Source organism: Capra hircus, chromosome 6 (assembly GCF_001704415.2).
Source record: "Capra hircus breed San Clemente chromosome 6, ASM170441v1, whole genome shotgun sequence".
Classification (NCBI taxonomy): domain Eukaryota; kingdom Metazoa; phylum Chordata; class Mammalia; order Artiodactyla; family Bovidae; genus Capra; species Capra hircus.
Window position 1 is genome coordinate 98,763,294 of NC_030813.1, and position 21,067 is coordinate 98,784,360.

The 21,067-nt window shown below is 41.1% G+C and overlaps 1 protein-coding gene across 1 annotated transcript in view; it reads left to right on the forward strand.

Moving 5' to 3' along the window:
- Window positions 1–21,067, forward strand: part of GPAT3 (glycerol-3-phosphate acyltransferase 3) — a 64,421-nt gene that overhangs the window by 17,429 nt on the left and 25,925 nt on the right. The window contains exon 4 of the mRNA XM_018049681.1: window positions 17,075–17,345. Coding sequence (XP_017905170.1) covers window positions 17,075–17,345 — 271 coding nt within the window. The remainder of the gene's footprint in view (window positions 1–17,074; window positions 17,346–21,067) is intronic.

A 21,067-nucleotide genomic window follows, 5' to 3' on the forward strand; every position in this document is an offset into this window, starting at 1 on the left:
TCAAGATAATGTCTTGTTAGGGCTTCCCATGTGGTTCAGTGGTAAAAAGAACCCACCTTGCAAGGCAGAAGACGTGGAATCGATCCCTGGGTCTGGAAGATCCTCTGGAGAAGGAAATGGCAACCCACTCTAGTATTCTGGCTCGGATAATCCCATGGACAGAAGAGCCTGGCGGGCTACAGTCCATGAGGTCTCAAAAGAGTCAGACACGACTTAGCAACTAAACAACATTTTCTTAATCCTCCTTTTATGGATGAGAAAACTATAGATGCAGAAGCTCAAGTAACTTGCTTCAGATCACGTCACTAGTCAAAGGCAGCCTGGAAAGGAATCTCAGTTTGTCTTTCCTACTCAGAACCCCTTGCCACCACTCCCTACCCTATCCATGCCTTCCTTACCAGCCTGTCTGGTCAACGTCTCTGATTCTCCCGTTGAAGGTTGAGGTGACTCTTGCACAAATGGAAACTCCTCTCCTGGGTGTTGGCTTTGTCACTTCCTAGGAAACTCATAACATTTCAATCTCAAGACATCAACAGAAATGTGAAAGAAATGACTCTTTTCAGACAATTCCACATTACGATTTAAGCTACTGTACATAAATGCCAAACCCTAAGACTGACATTTTAATTGAATTAATGGTCCACTTGATGATAAAGTTTTATGGACACTTTTGTGTTGTAGAATTTCTTGTTTAATCTGATTATTTATGTCCACAGCAATGAATAATGTGTGTCAGTCAAAATATGAGTCGACAGTGTATTGAATGAGATGTTAAAATGTTAGTTGTTAAAATGAAACTATGCCTGTTGGTTTTTCTGCAGTGTCAATTGACGACTGATTACAGTGTCCTTACTTCTACCCCATTGATGCCTTGAAATGGGTATAAATACATAATTCATTCCATGATTATATATATGGGGCTAAAATCCTCCCATTTTATAGTGAGTATTGGCTATTTTGTATGTTTCTCAACTACTGAGGGATATAATGATGGAAATGATGGTAGGTGTTCTCATCCATGTTTCTCAAGAGGCTGCAAGTACATTTCCAGTACTTTTGGCTTAGTACTTTTAGTCTTGATAACCAAGACACTAATAGAAAATTACTTACAATGGAAACGGCAAATTACTCTATCATGAATATATGAACCATGTGGAAATCAGGAAAATAGAACATTTATTGCAGCAGAACTTTTGCTTCTATCTTAATCCCAAATAACAGGGTCAACAAATGCATTCTGTTGGGTTGGCAGAAAGTTCATTTAGGTTTTTCCATACACTGTTACAGAAAAACCCAAATGAACTTTTTGGCCAGTCCAGGACCATGTTAATCTTCCTGTGACCCTGGAGACATCACTAAGTGATGATGTCTTTGTCACCACTCAGCCTTCTTTATGGTCCAGCTCTCACATCCTTATATGACTACTTGAAAAACTATAGCTTTGACTGTATGGACCTTTGTCGGCAAAATGATGTCTCTGCTCTTTAATACACTGTCTAGGCTTGTCATAGCTTTTCTTCCAGGGAGCAAGCATCTTCTAATTTCGTGGCTACGGTTACCGTCTGCAGTGATTTTGGAGCCCCAGAAAATAAAATCTGTCACTGTGTGCGCTTTTTTCCTGTCTGGGTAGTAGCTATTTTTTTTTCGTCTCCTGGATGACCCGGTGGCACTGGATTGCATTCTGAACACTGCTGTTTTCTTCCTGTACTGTTCTGTGTTTGGGTCCTGTAACTCCTCAGATAGAACTAACTTATGTGAATGGACCTGCAAACACGTGTTCATGTTTGAAAGTTCACAAGTTGAAGGTTATGTAGGGGACTTACTGTACTTTGGAGACAGTGCAAATACATAGCAAATGACCCCTTTCTTCAAGTTCTAAGAGAAAAGATTGTTATAGATGGTGATTTCAGATATCCCTTTGTAACCAGTGGTCTCTTGGTTTAAGCAAAGTGGAAACTGATAATGAATTCCAGAGACCATCCCTTAAAAGGGAGAAAGAAAGGAGATTAAGATTGGATAGACAGTGCAGATGTTGGCTACGTGTGATTTATGGCATGCACCCGCTTGGTAGACTATGTAAAGTCCTCCAAGTCTTTGCAGAGGCTTGGTGTTGTTGATTTTTTCCCCCAAGTTTGGTAAACTTTTTATTACGTTGGTATCTGTCAGTGTTTCATGCAGACTTGAATCCCCTTCCTTTCTCTTCCTGCTTCTGCCACAGCATTTGCACAGATTTACTTGAATAAATGAATCTCCGCATTTTCAGTGACTCCCATGTTCCCGCAGTGAGTTTTCTTGCCAGTCAGTGGCAACCCACATGGCCCTTTGCAACAGTTATTGAATGTGTGACGCCAGCAGGCATTGTGAAATCCCAGCGCGGCAGTTCTCAGCTTAGCCTCTGATGCCCCTCTCAATGAGCCTGTGCCCAAGATCCCTAATTAGTAGGGAAGCTTGTGTCTCAGAGTACCTGTGCAAGAGAAAAACAGGCATTTTGTAATCAACAAACAGAGCCGACATCCTTTTCTTTTTTTTGTTTTTTAAAGGCAGGACATTCATTGCTTTGCCACTTCACCCTCATCTTTTTTTAAAAAAATTATTATTTACTTATGGTTGTGCTGGGTCTTTGTTGCTGTGCGTCAGCTTTCTCTAGTTGTGATGATGACGGGGGCTACTCTGTAGTTGCGGTACGTGGGCTTCTGATTGCGGTGGCTTCTTCTGTTGTGGAGCACGGGCTCTAGGCACATCAGCTTCAGTAGATGCGACTCATGGGCTCTAGAATGCAGGCTTATTAGTTATGGCACATGGGCTTAGTTGCACCTCGTGGGCTTAGTTGCAGCATGTGGGATATTCCCGGATCAGGGATCGAACTTATGTCCCCTGCATTGGCAGGAGGATTCTTAACCGCTGAACCGCCAGGGAAGTCCCCATCCTCATCTACACAGGGCAATCCATCCATTGTGTCTTTTAGTATAAGCCTGATTTAGTTGTAGGAAAAGCCTGATTTAAATGCTGAAGTTGAAATTCTAATACTTTGGACACCTGATTGGAAGAATTGACTCATTGGAAAAGACTCTGATGCTGGGAAAGATTGAAGGCAGGAAGGGAAGGGGATGACAGAGGATGAGACAGTTGGATGGCATCACTGACTCGATTGACATGAGTTTGAGCAGGCTCCAGGAGTTGGTGAAGGACAGGGAAGCCTGGCATGCTGCAGTCCATGGGGTCGCAAGGAGTCAGACATGACTGAGTAACTGAACTGAACTACTAAACTGATTTAGATTTAGAAACTTATAAGTGATATTTTGTAAGTTTGGTGAAACATAGTCTTTCCCCACCTTGTCTTTGCAGATAATCAGTTAAAACAACTCCTGCATCATATAATGAGTGGGGTTGGTGGTTTATGGGCTCAAGGAAAATGAAAAGGGGAAAGTGGAGTTCCGCTGATGTGACGAATTTTGAGTGATTGCGGGAAAAAAGAGTATCAAGTGGAAGAAATTGTAAGCAAAGGCAGAAGTGTAGGAGAGTCTAAGAGGTATTAGGGGCCTAAGAACTAGGGACCTAGCCTGGCTGGAGCTAGGATGAGGGAAGATGAGTTGGAGGTGGAAAGAATCGAGATTGGATGTTTCATTTCTGAAAGATCTTGAATGCCAGGCCAGGAGATTATTTAATTAAATTCAGGACAAATCTGTTAGCTTTGTGGAAGTGAGGCTAGACAGGAAGAGGGTGGGGGAAGTGGAGAAGGGATGATGGTAGATGGAAAGCCATTCTGGCAGGTAAAGGAGCTTTGAACCAGAGCCATGAGGCTGGGTAGAGGTGGAGGGCAGCCATATATTATAAAATGTGAGCCTTGGGGAAGAAGTCAGGACTAGAGTTGCATGTTTGGGAGTTATTTGCAGAGGGTAGAAGTTGAAATGGTGGACTGAGTGAACTCACTTAGTGAAAGACATTTTATTGAGGCTAGAGAAAAAAGAAAAAATGGAAAAGGAGCAGGAAGAGATAAATGAACCAAATGAGGATTCACCAGGGAAGAGAATAGGAGCAGAGAGAGTGGAAATTCAGAGGAGAGGGAGTTCTGACTTTCTGTTTTCTCTCTGTATTTCTCTGCCCACTGATACTTTTTTCCCCCCTTAGTTTTAATTAATTAATTTATTTGACTGACTGCAAGGAGTCTTAGTTGTGGCCCGCTCATCTTCGATCTTTGTTGCAGCCTGGAAGACGTTAAGTTGAGGCATGTGGGATCTAGTTCCCTGACCAGGGATCCAACCAGGGCCCCTGCATTGGGAGGGCTGTCTTAGCCACTAGACCACTGGGGAAGTCCTGAAACCCTTTAGTCCTAATTTGCATTTCTATTATAGAGAGTGTGATTTGGTACTTGTTTCATGTTTTTAAGGGCCATTTGTATTTGTTTTTCTGGGAACCGTCTACTCCCATCTTTGGTCATTTTTCTTTTTGGGGGGCCACTTTTCTGTTTCTCTTGATTTCTGTTTCACCTTGACATGTAGGATCTTCTCATGCATTGAAGTGGTTAGCTTTCGTCTCTGTGGAGATAAAAGTACTGCTTTCAGTTTGCAGTTCGTGTTTTGTCCTTTGCTTATCATGTATCTTACTTTACGAATATTTTTCATCTTTATGTAGTCAAACTTATCAGTTTTTCTTTTTATAGCGTCTGAATTTTGAGTTTTTTAGTAGAAAGATTTTTCCCTCTGCCAAGTCCTAAGGGAATTACCTAATGTTTCCTTTGATTACTTTTATGGCTTTAAAAAAACGTAAATCTTTGATTCATTTATTCTGGTCTGTTTGTCCAGATGACTATCCAGATGTTGCCAACTCCCTGTTGCCATCTCTACCCAACTGATTTTCAATGCATCCTTCATAGTTTCCTGTGTTCTAGTATATTTTGGATCTATTTCTGAACTTTCTGTTCTATAACATTTACTTGTCTTCTCTTGTACGGGTATGTTGCTTTAATTATTGACATTTTAACAGATTGTTTTAATATCTGGTAGGGAGAAGGAAATGGCACCCCACTCCAGTACTCTTGCCTGGAGAATCCCATGGACGGAGGAGCCTGGTGGGCTGCAGTCCATGGGGTCGCCAAGAGTTGGACACGACTGAGCAACTTCACTTTCACCCATTGGAGAAGGAAATGGCAACCCACTCCAGTGTTCTTGCCTGGAGAATCCCAGGGACGGGGTAGCCTGGTGGGCTGCCATCTATGGGATTGTGCAGAGTCAGACACGACTGAAGCGACGCAGCAGCAGCAGCAGCAGCAGCAGCAGGGATTGCTGTTTGGTCACTTTTCCTTACAGAAAACTGTCTTGATAATTCTTACTTTTGACCCGTATGATCTTGAGATTTAGCTTGTCTGTGATCAAGAGGAAATACAACATCTGTTTTTATTGGCATTATGTTAAATTTGTAAATTTGCTGAGGGTGGTTTGAAATTATCAGTATTGAGTCTTCCTCTCCAAGGATATTACATCTTTCCATTTGTTTAGGTGTTTGTTTGTTTATTTTTGTATCGTCCAGAGGTGTTTGAAAGTTTTCCTTAGATAGTGTACATTTCTTCTTAAGTTTATAATTCTAGCTGATATTATAAATGGAGCATTGTCTTCCATCGTATCTTCTAACTGGTTGTTGTTTGTATATTGGAAAACGTTTGATTTTAGTAAAGGCAGGATATACTCAAATAAGAATTTTCCTACTGTATGTAGATTTTCATATTTCTTTGTTTTTTTTCCCCCAGGTATGCAGTTATTTTATTGTCAAATAGTGATAGTTTTGCCACCAATTATTCAACTTTAGTCTGTGGTTTATTTCTTTTCCAGTTTATTTTCTTTCTTTCTTTCTTTTTTTTTTTTGATTGCATCACACAGCATGTTGGATCTTGGTTCCCTGACTGGGGATCAGACCCATGCCCCCTGCAGTGGGAGTCTGGAGTCTTAACCACTGGACTGCCAGCAAAGTCCCTCTCTTCCAGTTTATGCTTCCTTTCTTTCCCTGGTCTAATTGTTCTGGCTGCTGCTTCAGTACCGTGTTGACTAGCAGTGCTGTTAGTTGTCATTCCTACAGGAGACAGGCCTCCAGTGTCTTCCCAGTAAGCATCAGGTTGGGCTTGATCTAGTTTTCCATCTTATGGTAAACACTTCTTGATGCTTGTTTTGTAAGTCAAGAACAAATGTTGAAGTTTTGATGTTTTTTCAGCATGTTTGGTGATGAATATACATTCCCCTCCCTTAGGCATATTTTTACATTAATGGCATAATATCTGAGTCATCTTTGAGTTTATGGACTAAACATTGCTTGACCATGATGTGCTAGAAACTGTCTGCCAAAATTGAAGTTAGGACTTTTTGCAATTGATCCTTATACTTGAGGTTAATGTATTACCTACCAACTTACTTTTCCCCCCTCCTTCCCTTCTTTCCCCTTGTCCCCTTTCTTCTCAGATTTAAAGGTTTGGTAGAATTCCTTGTAAAAACAGTTTGGGTCTGGGACTGATAACGTTTCTTTACTCCCATATTATTTCATTTGTGCAAATGGTTCTCTTTAGAGCATTCATCTCTTGGTGTCAGAATTAGTAATTTTTTTTTTAGTTAGAAAGCGGACACTTTTGCTCAGCTTTTTATTAAATTTGGCAGGACTTTGTGCAAAGTTGTTTCTTATTCCTTTTATACTTTCTGTTTATATTATTTTTTTTCTCTTTTTTGGTTGTGTTGGGTTTTCGTTGCTGCGTGTAGGCCTTCTCTATTTGCATCACACAGGCGCTTCTTTAGTTGTGGTTCAAGGCTTCTTGTTTCCATGTGCAGGCTTCTCTAGTTTCTAATTTCATCTTTGTAAATTCTTATTTCATACTTATGTAACTTTCTCCCCTGTCCTTATTTTTCTTGCTTGGATTAACTGATGGGATATATAGGTATTTAAAGTAAACTTTATCCTTTTTATGTAAAAATGAAAAAAAAAAAGTTGAATGTAACTCTTAAATGTGCCAACTGGGGAAATGTTACTAGAGGTGCATAATTTCATAACTCTAATGCTTTTTAAAAAACCAGGCCATCGTGATAGAGTAGCGCTTAGGAAACCAGAAGAAGTGCTAAGTCAGCACTTATTTTTAGCACATATCATGTATATGATAGTGATAGCTTCATGATAGTTCTGATATTGTCCACCCCCTTTTGTTTTTGGCCGTGCAGCTTGAAGTATCTATGTAGAATCTTAGATCCCCCACCAGGGATTGAACCCAGGTGCTCGGCTGTGAAAGTGCCAAGTCCCGGCCACTGGACCACCAGGAAATTCCTCGCCCCCTTTTCTTTTTATGGTTCTGTTTTATGGTACAGATGAATCTAGTTCTAAAGCAGGGACACTTGTAAAACCTCTGCGTAGTGATTTTGTTTTCAGTTTGCATTGTTTTCACACTTTTGCTTTTTATCTTCACCAATCTCTCCGTTTCCAAGAAGACGGAAACTTCAGACCTTAAAACAGCATCCAAATGACCGAGCAAACGGCAGCTCCTCTTACAAGTACATTGTTCATTTGACCATCAGATAGATAAAATATCAATCATAGGTGAAAATAAGAGAAAGATGTTAATGTGTATGAAATCTCAGTGTTCTAATACTAATTGGTAATAATGTGGTTTTCTCAATCCTAAGTATTTCTTCTTCTAAACCATTTTAGGGGGCTTCCCTGGTAGCTCAGCAGCAAAAACTCTGCCTGTAAAGCAGGAGATGGTGGGTTCGATCCCTGGGTTGGGAAGATCCCCTGGAGGAGGACATGGCAACCTACTCCAGTTTTCTTGCTGGGAAAAGCCCGTAGACAGAGGAACTGGCAGGCTACAGTCTACGGGGTCACAGAAGCGGACCTGACTGAAGCAACTGAGCATGCACAGCCGTTTTAGGTTGTAGAGTAAGTGTGTTAACATAGATTTGTCACTTGTAGCAACAAAATAATAATATGATTCAGAGGTGAGGGCCAGTCCAGGTTTTTTGGGGCCCTGACTGTTAGACAGTTTGGAGACTCTCTTTAAGAAAAATAATACTCAAAATTAGATGCTTCGAAGGGTCTGTGCAGGTGAGGAAACTGAGGCTTACCCTTGTTAATGGCACAGTCCATCTGTCTTTGGCTCAGAGACCCTGAATTCATTGTAAAGTCATGGCTGAGGATGTAGCAAGTTATTTATTGGGACCAAAAGTGATAGAAGCTGTTTTCTCCAAAACTTGGCTGGGTGACAGTACAGGTTACTGTACCTCTGTTAATATAACAGATGTAGACAATTTTAGAATATACCTTAGCGACAGCAGTAAGCATTAAGGATGATTATCCTTTCTAAACCTTGACTGATCTTCAAGATACATGGGGCAGCTGCCTCTGCCTCAGAGAAGACTTGAAGAGGAAGGATACAGGGAGGACATCTGTGTACTGAGTCATAAACTGGACAGAACAGCCTCCTGAGAGAACCTGAGTCTGGCCAAACTATAAACCGAGGGAGTATTAAACAGACCACTGCCCGGGGGCTGTTCTTTGTTGGGCTTGTAGTGGGAAGACCTAAACAGATGTGCTCCAGTCTGTGAAGATTCCTGCCCCTGTTAAAAAAAGCAAGAACAAAACAGTGACTTGGGTTCTGGCTTCCTGGGAAAGATGATTGAGCCTCGTTCAGTTAGTGACAAGTGTGTGTCCAGATTAGTGGCAGATGGAGGCCACTTATAGATTTTCCCATATTGAAGTTCCATTTCTTCCTTCAGAGGTAGAAGAGATATTAGGAAAAACTACTACTTGAGTAGGGCTTCTGTTTCGCAAGGAAAAACTAGGCTGATGTGGAGTTGATGGGGGAAGATCTTAATTATGTCTTTGAGGTTTGTGAAAGATCAAGTGTTGGACAGAGTAGCATGGAATTTGGAAACCTAGGATATGAGGGAACATTTGGTTTCGAAGTCACAAGCTTGGTTTTTAAATCCTGGTTCTATTCCTCTTTCTCCCCATGGCCCTGGGCAAGTTAATCACTCTGAGTCTTAATTTCCCCATCTGCAAAATGGAGATAATAGACAGTACCTCCCAGGATTATGGGGATTCCGTCAGTGTATGTGTCAAGGGTTTAGCACACAGTCTGGCATCAGGAAGTGCTCAATAAATGTTAGCTGTCTTTTAGTTCAGGAAAGAAGACAAAAATATCCATGGGAAGTGTAGGTGTGGATTGGCTAGAGCCTCTAATTGAGAGGCTAAAAGCTGAAAGCTGTGGAGACCTTTGGGATCTTAATTCCTTGACCAGGGATTAAACCTTGTCCCCTGAGTTGGGAGCGTGGAGTCTTAACTGCTGGGCCACCAGAGAAGTCCGTGCGAATGAAGACTCTTAAAAAAAAAAAAAACACCCTGAGGCATAATTAGGGTACGTCAACTGTACAAATATTAGCTGTTCAACAAGATGAATTTTTACATGTTTGTAGACCAATGTGACTACACCCCAGATTCAACCAAAGATTGTATTCATCATCTCAAGATTCTTGCAGGCCCCTCTCTAGGAGACATCACTCATCCCTCAGTCCCTGCTGTAACCTCTCTTGCTTTCTGTCATCATCATTTAGTTTCTCCCATTTATTGAAATTCACATAAATGGAATCATATAGTTTGGGCTGTTTTGTATCAGTTTTCTCACCCAGCATTAATGTTTGTGCAATTTCTCCTTGTCATGGCATGAAGCAGTGGGTTTTTTTTTTTTTAATTGCTGTGGACTATTTCTTTATATGGGGCTTCCCACGTGGCCCATGGTAAAGAACCCACCTGTCAAGCACAGTCAAATGCAAATGCAGGAGACTTAAGAGACGCTGGCTCCATCCCTGGGTCTGGAAGATCCCCTGGAGGAGGGCACAGCAGCCCACTCCAGTATTCTTGCCTGAAGAATCCCATGGACACAGGAGCCTGGCAGGCTACAGCCCATAGGTTCACAAAAAGCCAGACATGACTGAAGCGACTTTGCACACACACATTTCTTTGCATACAAATATATACTAATTTGCTTACCTATTATTGTGTTGATTGACATTTGGGTATTTTACAGTTTTTAGCCATTAGGAATAAAGCTGCTATGACCATTGTTGTGAACATATTTACTTTTTTTTTTTGTACACACCTTGTAGCAAGATTGCCAGGTCATAGGGTAAGCAAGTGTGTTTTAACTGTTGAAAACTGCTAAGTGATATTCCAAGATGGTTGTGCACTCTCAGAGCTGGGCCTGAGTTCCATAACCTCTTGAGTGCTTGGTATTTTGGGCTTTTAAAATTATAGCCATTGTGGTGGGTAAGTAGTAGTACATATCTCGTTTTGGTTTTTTTAAAAACAGCATTTTATTAAAAACGGCATTTTAAGTACTTTTCTCTCACTATGTAAAATGATGTGTGTGCTGAGTTGCTCAGTCGTGTCTGACTCTGTGACCCTATGTAGCCTGCCAGGAACCTCTGTCCATGGGATTCTCTAAGTAAGAATATTGGAGTGGGTTGCCATTTCCTCCACCCTGGCGTGATCTACCCAGAGATCGAACCTGCATTGTCAGGCAGATTCTTTACCACTGAGCCACCTGGGAAGCCCATGTAAAGTGATCCATATGCTTAATTGAAAAATTAGACATGGCAAATGTATAAATAAGAAAATTAAAAAAAATCCCCCACATGAAATCCTGTTACTCAGAAAAGACCTAATATTTTGATGTCTTTCCTTATAATTTTTCCTCTATTCCTATATATTTTTTAAAAGATAGTTATTTTATTTTATTTTTTTTGGCCTTACCACATGGCATGTCGGGTCCTAGTTCCCTGACCAGGGATCAAACCTGTGCCGCCTGCATTGGACCGCCAAGGAAGTCCAAAAAATTAGTTTATTAGATTTGGGATTGGACCCTTGTGTCTGTATTTTTCTGGAGGAGGGTATGGCAGCCTACTCCAGTATTCTTGCCTGGAGAATCCCATGGACAGAGGAGCCTGGCGGGCTACAGTCCATGGGTCACAAAGAGTTGGACATGACTGAAGTGACTGAGCACGTACTCACATCTGTATTTTTATAGAAACCAAAGATAGTCTAATGTGCAGCCAAGCTTGTGAACTACTGAGTTAGTTCAATTTTTTTTTCCCTCTCCTTTCTGTATATGTTAGTTCCTGTCCTGGCACACTCTCTGTAATGACTGAATGAACAAATGAATGAGTGCTTTTGATTTAGATGAGGAAATTGATTCCCAGCTAAACTGACTTTTCAAATGAGTTTTTAGACACATTAAAATATATATATAGTATTCATTTTTTAAAAGTAAAGAGAATAGTACAATTAATCCCATTATACCCATCACCCAAATTCAACAAGGATTTGTTTCATCTATGCTTTTTTTTTTTTTTTTCAGTTTTTCCTTTGTGGAAGTGTTTTTTCATTTAAAGTTTAACTAGAAATGCAATATGTAAGCAATGTAGAAAATCAGAGAATACAGATAAACAATCAAAAACACCATATTCTCACCTTAGTGAATGTCCTTCTATAGAAGTATTTTAATCTTTTTTTACAGAAGTATTTTAAAACTAATCTAGATACTATGTCATTTTACCTCTAAGTACCTTAGTATGCATGTACCTCAAAAACTTAACTTAAAAAAAAATATAATCGAGGTACCATTATTATACTAAGTTGATAACAGTAAGCTGGATTTTAAAAGTTAGTTAAGAACGAAAGCAGTTGTCATCAGGAACACAAAGAATTTGCTATGAAAAAGCAGAGTCAAATCAGATAAATTATGTGCCGGAAATTGTATTTTGACTAACAGCCCAGGGAATTTTTTGCACATGGTATGTCTCAAGGTTAGCCTTGTTGTATTACAGGTAAATTGTTTTGAAAAAAGGTGACAAAAAGTGGACTAGAAACCTGTGCAGTTGTGTGACTGCGTAGTTGGTGAACTGGTTAGTGTGTTAATGTCTGTGATGATTAATGAACTGGAGACGCACGAGGACAGAGCTCAGTGGTCTCTTAAGGAATCCTTGGCCTTGGCCTGCTAGCATTGCATCAGGACCTTGAACTACGCCTAAGTGACTAAACATGAGTCTTATCTCACCGGAGCTTGGCACTGAATATTTCTGCTCTTTAATCCCAGCAGCTCTGACTCACCCCACTCTCCAAAACCCAACGGCATATAGTTAATTTTTACAGCTACTTTACCTTGGTCTCTTTAATCAAGCAGATTGCATTTATGGATCAGAAAGGATACTGGGGCAGGGGAGGGAAGAATGTAGGACCGGCTTCCTTGCTGAGACCAGAGCCCTTCAGAGGAGCTCCTCATAGCAGAAAAACAACCTTGTTGCCAGGAGGGAATGGCAACCCACTCCTGTATTGTTGCCAGGAAAATCCCATAGATAGAGGAGCCTGGTGGGCGTGGCTCACAAAGAGTCAGACATGGCTGAACGACTGAATACACACACACACACACCACACCACACACAGAGAGTAAACTTTTTTTTTAAGGGAAGTAGTATTTACTTAGTCCTGTAATAGATAAATCGTGAAAATAGAGGATTAACAGGTACTGTCTCCATCGATTCCTTTTTTCCCATAGTTGTGGAAACACTCAACATAAGATCTACCTTATTAACAAAATTTAAAGTGTACAATACAGTATTGTTAACCATAGGCCATACTGTGCAGCAGGTCTCAAGTATGATTTTTCTTAAAAAATTGAAGCATAATATACATAGACAAGGGTGCAAAATTATAACTGTACAACTTGATGTATTTCCCAAAGTAAATGTATCCATGAACCTCTCATCTAGATCAAGAAGTAGAACATTACCCGTGTCCCAGAAAGTCCTCCTGTTGCCCCCTCTAAGTCCCTACAGGATGAGGAATTTTTTCTTTTTGTTAATTCCAAACTAAATTTTTAAATTTCTTGTGGAAATAGTGCTAAAGGAAATTTCTATTTCATGGTTCAGTTCAGTTCATTGCTCAGTTGTATCCTACTCTTTGTGACCCCATGGACTGCAGCATGTCAGGCTTCCCTGTCCATCATCAACTCCCGGAGCTTGCTCAAACTCATGTCTACTGAGTCTGTGATGCCATCCAACCATTTCATCCTCTGTTGTCCCCTTCTCCTCCTGCCTTTAGTCTTTCCCAGCATCAGTCTTTTTCAATGAGTCGGTTCTTCGCATCATGTGGCCAAAGTATTGGAGGCCAAAGTACTCCAAGTACCAATTTCATGGTACTGGTACTGCATGATCTGTGGTCACATATATTTTGAGTTAAGTAGACTTTCCTTGTATAGGATTCCAGCTCAAACAGACTAATTCACACAAAGTTTCCATGAGAGAGTGTTTTAAACTCTGAGCTTCTGACATTTGGAATACAGCCCATTGGTAGGTTAAGGATCAGTTTCTCTACATAAGCCGGTTATATCCACTTCTGATGTGTAGTAGACCCTGATTTTCTGTAGTAATCACTGACCCAGAAAACATACTTTACAGCTGCAAGATGGAAAAACGAGCATGACGTATAAATGGGCAGTTATTCCAAGGGTTCACTCAGCTAATTTAGAGTTAATTATATTTGAGATGGTTTTAACTTAAGCCTCCATTTTTTTTAACAGGCCTGTCATAGCTGGTATTATTTATGTACCAATGACTTGCTCGAGGCAGGGGGCACAGGAAGCTTGTGCAATTCATCTCTTGCATTAGATGGAGATAGTTGTTGTAATTTTATCTTCATCCCAAAATATGAACCTTGTCGGGTTGGCCGAAGCATTTGGTGTAAGGACAAAGTTCAAATGTCTGTGGCTTTCTTTTTTTGAGGTTAACTTGTAAAACAAAAGGAAATAACTCCTAGAATCAGGGTTTTATCAATTTAAGAATTGTGGGTCACTGAAGGATCAGGATTAATTTATTAATAGCGAGGTTTCCTTAATGACAATAAAAACCCAATATTGAAACATCTGTGCTAGTTTGATACATATTTATATGGCCCTGCCAACCCCTGAAACTGCTACTCTGATTTGATGTTTATTATTTTTATGCACATTTTCATAATTCCCCTATACATGTGAAATGAAGTGAAGTGAAGTGAAAGTAGCTCAGTCATGTCCAACTCTTTGTGACCCCATGGACTATATAGTCCATGGAATTCTCCAGACCAGAATACTAGAGTGGGTAGCCATTCCCTTCTCCGGGGGATCTTCCCAACCCAGGGATCGAACCCAGGTCTCCTGCATTGCAGGTGGATTCTTTACCAGCTGAGCCACCAGGGAAGCCCCCCGCCACCATACATGTATGTATCCTTAAATAATACAGTATCTATTGTTTTGCATTAAGCAAGCTCTAAAAATAATCACCTTTCATGTATTGCTCTGAATTATCTGTTTTTTTCTGATGTTTGGAAATGATCTAAGACATTTAGTTAATTTAAAAAATTACTTATTTACTTATTTAATTTTGGCTGTGCTGGCTCTTTGTTGCTGCGCAGTCTTTTCTCTGGTTGCAGGAGTGGGGCCTACGCTCCAGGTGCAATGTGTGGGTTTCTCATTTCGGTGGCTTCTCTTGTGGAGCACAGCCTCTAGGGCATGCAGGCTTTAGTAGTTTGCATGTGGGCTCAGTAGTTGCAGCTCCTGTGCTCTAGAGCACAAGCTGAATAGTTGTGCAATAAAGACTTAGTTGCTCCTTATCAGTGAGATCTTCCTGGCCCAGGTATCAAACCTGTGTCTCCTGCATTGGCAGGTGAATTCTTTACCACTAGCACTACCTGGGAAGTCCTCTGAAAAAGCTTATTTTTAGAAGGGCTGGTGGCTCAGATGGCAAAGAATCTGCCTGCAGTGCGGAGACCTGGGTTCAATCCCTGGATCTGGAAGATCCCCTGGAGAAGGAAAAGGCAGCCTGTTTCAGTATTCTTGCCTGGAGAATCCCCATGGACAGAGGAGCCTGGCGGGCTACAGTCAGTGGGGTCACAAAGAGTCAGAAATGACTGAGCGACTAAGCATACACACACTCCTGTCTCCAATGTGTTTCATTCAGCAGTTTCCCAAGTAACTGGTCATCTCTCCTCTCTAGACTTAAAAAAGAAAATCTGTACATTGGTAAATAATGAAACTCTTGTACTGCTAAATATTGACCATATTGGATAGAGTAACCTGCTGTGAGTGGTACTGCAGTCCCTACGGAACATGAGGGTAATTCAGTAGAATGCTGGATTATTCTCTAATTCTGATTAAACCCTTTGCAGAGATGAAGAAAGATTAAACTACTTGGACTGAACTAAGAAGATAATCTAATGATCATTCAAGAACTTACTTTAGTGCTCTCATTCTTAAGGTGGTTAGGTATTAGCTTTGCTTTGGGCAAAATAGAAAGAAAACCCATCCCAAACCCCAAAAGTAAAATCAGAAAACTTTAGTCTTTGTAAGGATACTAAACACTTTCCCAACCGCTCTCCATCCCCATTTTATAAAGAAGGACACCAAGTTAGGTGACTTATCAGTTACACCTGGACAGAGAGCTACCTGGTGGTTGTCCTGATAGAACTGGACTTTGGACTTCGCATCCTTTTTATTTTCTACTCCATTATGCTGCAGTTCTTTCAGAAAAAAGAAAATGGGTATAGTATAGCTGCTTCTTTGGATACACATCCAAGTTCTCCAGCAGGTAGATAACATAGCTCCCTCCACTGTCCTCAGTGATTTCCTAGGAAATGGAAAAGTGAGGAAATCAAAGGCGATCTTCTTTCAGGGAATTTAACATCTTAATTCTTGACTTTTCTAATTAAATTTGGATGTAAATTTGTTTGTGATGCGCCCCGTAGGGACAGATGGATAGCCATGTCACTGTGTATGCAGCTACTTTTTATTCTTTGATGATCTTCTCATTTATTATTTTTAATACATGGTTAGAACTGGGTGGTATTAGTCATTTTTCAATTTGTCAAACTTACACTACTTTGAAAAATCTTTGAATTATTTTCTTTATGGAAAATACAATAAATAGTATAAAGAGGAAAACCTAACAGCCCAGAGTAAGCTCTTAATTTTTTTCTTCTTAACATTTTTACTGTATATACATTTCATAGAGTTGAGTAAACCGGAGTTTTAGATCTTGACTTTTTTCACTTAACATTATAGTTTTGTTTTTGTTTTTTTTTTTAAAGATGCACTATATTGTGTTATCTGGATCGATTATAATGAAAAATACTACAGTAAACACTCCTGCCTGCATTTCTGATTATTTTCTTGTGACAGTTTCCTAGAATTGGAATTTTAATCATCGGCAAAACTATTTTTAGTTTCTTTATGCCAAACAGATTTTGACAAGATTGCTCTTTAACTGACTGCCTTAAACCAAGTGTTCAGAGTTAAACGGCAAAAGTCATAGGACAAACTGACATCAGTGCCTCTCTCACATGATTCACTGAAAATAATCCAATTCCATACTCATACAATTGAGTATGAGAATACCTGTGTCATTTTTGTCTGAATTTTATCATTAAACAAAGATGCTGCTGATTTGATCATGTGAATAGGCCACTGTGTCTGATTCACATTCTTTGATGACTAAAAATGGCATTGAATATTTGTTAACTATTTATGTTGTTTGTATGAATTCAGTTCATGAACTTTGCTTATTTTTTTTTTAGGAGCCTGTGTTTTTCTTATTAAATAATTTTTACAAATTAAAAACATCAGCCTTTTGCTATTTGTGGAAAATACCTTTGGCCATTTTGCTTACTTTCTGGCTTTATAGTTTTTCACTGGGGGAAATATAAACCTTTGTTCCTACACGATCTAGGTGTATACTCGGGGGAGAGTTTGTGAGTTCTTTTGCTGATGATACATAGGGATGAATGCAAGCAAGAGGGTTACTGAGGACAAGATTCCTCTGTAATGAACTGAAATCATCGGATAGAAGCCATTTCTTGCAGACTCAGTGATTTTACCTCTTTTCTCCCTGCAGTTGCTCACCCTTTATTTCTGAAATCTGCTTCATGTTACCCATTAGATGCATTTGTCTTGTGCGTAAAGTAGCCTTTTTGATCATTGTTCTGCTGTCCGATGGCGTTTTCTCATGTCCTGATGCTTTCTTTTAAGGTATTATCCAAAGAGACGAGTCACCCATGGAAAAAGGGCTGTCTGGTCTGCGAGGAAGGGACTTTGAGCTGTCTGACGTGTTTTATTTCTCCAAGAAGGGGTTGGAAGCCATTGTGGAAGACGAAGTGACCCAGAGGTTCTCCTCAGAGGAGCTAGTGTCGTGGAACCTCCTCACAAGGACCAACGTGAACTTCCAGTACGTCAGTCCGCGGCTCACCGCGGTGTGGGTGCTGGGCGTCATCGTGCGCTACTGTGTTCTCCTGCCTCTGAGGTGCGTCTCCCCGCCGGCAACCTGATGGTGCAGCTAGTCCAGCTTTCGTTTTATGTACTTGCTGCCGCTGCTAAGTCACTTCAGTCGTGTCCGACTCTGTGCGACCCCACAGACGGCAGCCCACCAGGCTCCCCGTCCCTGGGATTCTCCAGGCAAGAACACTGGAGTGGGTTGCCATTTCCTTCTCCAATGCATGAAAGTGAAAAGTGAAAGTGAAGTCGCTCAGTCGTGTCGGACTCTTAGCAACCTCATGGACTGCAGCCCACCAGGCTCCTCCGTCCATGGGATTCTCTAGGCAAGGGTACTGGAGTGGGGTGCCATTGACTTCTCTGTTTATGTACTTATGATTTTTTTTTGAGGTGTACCTTATAGTCTTTATGGAATTTGTTACAATATTGCTTCTACTTTATGAGGTTTTTTTTTTTTTTTTTTTTGACCATGGGGCATTTGGGATATTAGCTTCCTGACCAGGGATGGAACCCGCACACCCTGCATTGGAAGGGGAAGTCTTAACTGCTGGACCATCAGGGAAGTGCCCCAGCTTTCTTTTTTTAAATTATGTATGTAGTGATCACACCTGAGTATTAGTGGCAGTAATCCCACCCCTTCCCATTTATTAGTAGAAAACACCACTGAATGTGACCTCCACAAAGACATATTATCTCTTCTCTCATGTCTTCCCCAGATGAAAGTATATATTCAGAATCCAGTATATATCCATCTGGATCCACGTCGCTTTTTTAGTCATAGATAATTTGAGGATGGATTTTCATTGTTGTTGGGTCGCAAAGTTGTGTCCGACTCTTTGTGGCCCCATGGACTGTAGCCTGCCAGGCTCCTCTGTCCCTGGGATTTCCCAGGCAAGATTACTGGAGTAGGTTGTCATTTCCTCCTCCAGGGGATCTTCCCGACCCAGGGATCGAACCCATGTCTCCTGCATTATCAGGTGGATTCTTTACCACTGAGCCACCCAGGAAGCCCTGAGGATGGATAGAAAAGGGAAGTTAGAAAAAAGAAGGGAAAATATGTACAGTTTCACGTCCACCAGAGTGTCATCCAAACTGTGACTGCCTCTCTTCACTGGTCTGTAGCAGTTCATAACTGCACAGGAGAGAAGAAAATTCCCGAGAGTGGTTGCCACATGGGAGAGAGATATTTGGGAGGATGAATTTGTTCCACCTCGCTCCATTTTGATCTCTCACTTTTGTATTAAAAGTTCACCAGTTGGGTCCCCTTTGGTTCTAAGTTAGCATGCCTCCTTATGAGGAGTTAGCCTCAAAGCCCAGTTTACTGGAGTCACAGTGCGGAGCATAAGTAGAAAAAATGATGAAGCAGGACAAGCTGGGCAGCGGGAGGAAGTGGTTGAGGTCTCTTTACTGTGATGGTGGCAGGTAGAAATGTGGCTGCCAGGCACGACATGTCGTTGATGGTCTTGCTTCACTCCCCTGGATGTGGCCTTGGTGTGCTCTCAATAGGGCTTTCCAGGCAGTTGCTACCAGCCAACTAAAATTGGCACGTGAGTTGAAATGTCTTTACCACCCCTAGGGTGGCCTATTCTTGCCTCACTCAGATTTATTACAAGGAAAGAGGTTGCTTAAGTGTAGGCAAAGGTACATTTCTACCAAGCTGTTTCTCTTTTCTTGTCCTCTTGTTGCCAGTGTCTAGATGGTGGGGGTAGGAGGGAGGGGAGGGGAGAAAAAAAAATTAGATGGTTGGGGTATCTTTGGGGAATCATTTCAGCTGGATAACAGAGTGAAATTCGGAAATATTGCTTGAACATTAAGTCAGTGTTCCCAAAGTGGGGTTCATGTTCTCTGGGGATACACAAGTTTATCCTTTGGTGTGCAAAAATGAAATGCTTCTGCTTTGAGCATCCCTGGTAGCTCAGTGGTGAAGAATCCGCCTGCCAGTGCAGGAGACACGGGTTCGATCCCTGAGCCAGGAGGATCCCACATGCTTCGGAGGAACTAAGCCCTTGAGCCACAGCTATTGAGCCTGTGCTCTAGAGCTGGGGACCTGCATCTGCTTAGCCTGTATACGCCAGCGATTGAAGCCTACGTGCACCCTGGAGCCCGTATTCCGCAACAAGAGAAGCTACTGCAGTGAGGAGCCTGCGTGCCACAACTAGAGTAAACTCGGGCATCAAAGAAGACCCGGCACAACCAAAAAAAAAAAAAAAAAAGTTCAACTTTTACTTATTGGAAGTTTCTAGTCTGTTTATAATTAGCACCTTCCATTGATATTATTTTATTCTTATAAAGAATGAAATTTCAGTAAAGTTGAATAATATATAGATGAGCTCTTACATCTTCACTTGGTCCATTAGTCAGACACTATATCTAAGCAACCTGAAGAAAGAGTGAGGATTTTACAGTCCAGGGCGCTTGAGATGCTTTCCTATGTTGGTTAGCTTCCACTTGCTGGATTGCTATTGCTATTGCTAAGTCACTTCAGTCGTGTCCGACTCTGTGCAACCCCATAGACGACAGCCCACCAGGCTCCCCTGTCCCTGGGATTCTCCAGGCAGCAACACTGGAGTGGGTTGCCATTTCCTTCTTTAGTGCATGAAAGTGAAAGGTGAAAGTGAAGTCGCTCAGTCATGTCCGACTTAGCAACCCCATGGACTGCAGCCTACCAAGCTCCTCCATCCATGGGATTTTCCAGGCCAGAGTACTGGAGTGGGATGCCATTGCCTTCTCCGACTGCTGGAGGGGCCCACCAAATAGTGATATGATTCTGTTATCTAGTTTAAATTTATACTCATAAAATAGGTACATGACATACAAGATTCTTGCAAATAAACCACAGATTTAGGATAATCCAGTAATGTAAGCGCCCAGGAAAAGAAGAAAATGGCAAAATTGAAGCTCCTCCTCTTAGTACATACCCTTCATGTGAAAGAATTACTTTGTAGGTACTTTTTAGAAGAAGCAGTTTGAAGGACTTGTGGACACAGTGGGGGAAGGAGAGAGTGGGACACATTGAGAGAGCAACTCTGACATAGTTTATAGAATAGCTAGCTAGTGGGAAGCTGTTCTGTAGCACAGGGAGCTCAGCTTGATGCTCTGTGATGGCATGGCCTAGAGGGGTGGGATGGGCGTCGGGGACTGGGAGAGAGGCTTGAGAGGGGATATATGTATACTTAGAGCTGATTCACATTGTTGTACAGCAGAAACCAACACAACATTGTAAAGCAATTATACTCCAATTAAAAAAAAAGGTAGTTTCTACAAAGTGAGCATTTAAAACACCGATTGTACTAAAATTGATGGCGTTGATGGTGGTATAGCTCTGTGAATGTTCCAAAAACCATTGAATTGCCACTTTAAGTAGGTGCATTGTATGACATGTGAATTGTATCTCACTACAGTTCTTCAGCAAAACAGATTGTGCCAGAAAACTTGTGTCATCTGTGAGAACTCTCACGTTGGCTCACTGACACTGGAAGACAGAATTTTCTATTAATTTAGCGAATTAAAGTGTTCAGTAGTTTTGAACCCAGCTGTTAAGCATAAATATATGACCTCTTCTGATTTAATGTGTTAGGAGCAAATGATTCATTATGCAAGGTGGCAGTATTTTAAAAATGTGTATAATTGATGGATGAGATTACCCAGTCCTTTAGTTATTGCATTAGTGGCTGACATGAAAATATGGTGTCCGAAGAAAATGAAACAGACCTTCGAACTGCTGTCTCAAAAGGTGTTAAACCAAGACTTTAA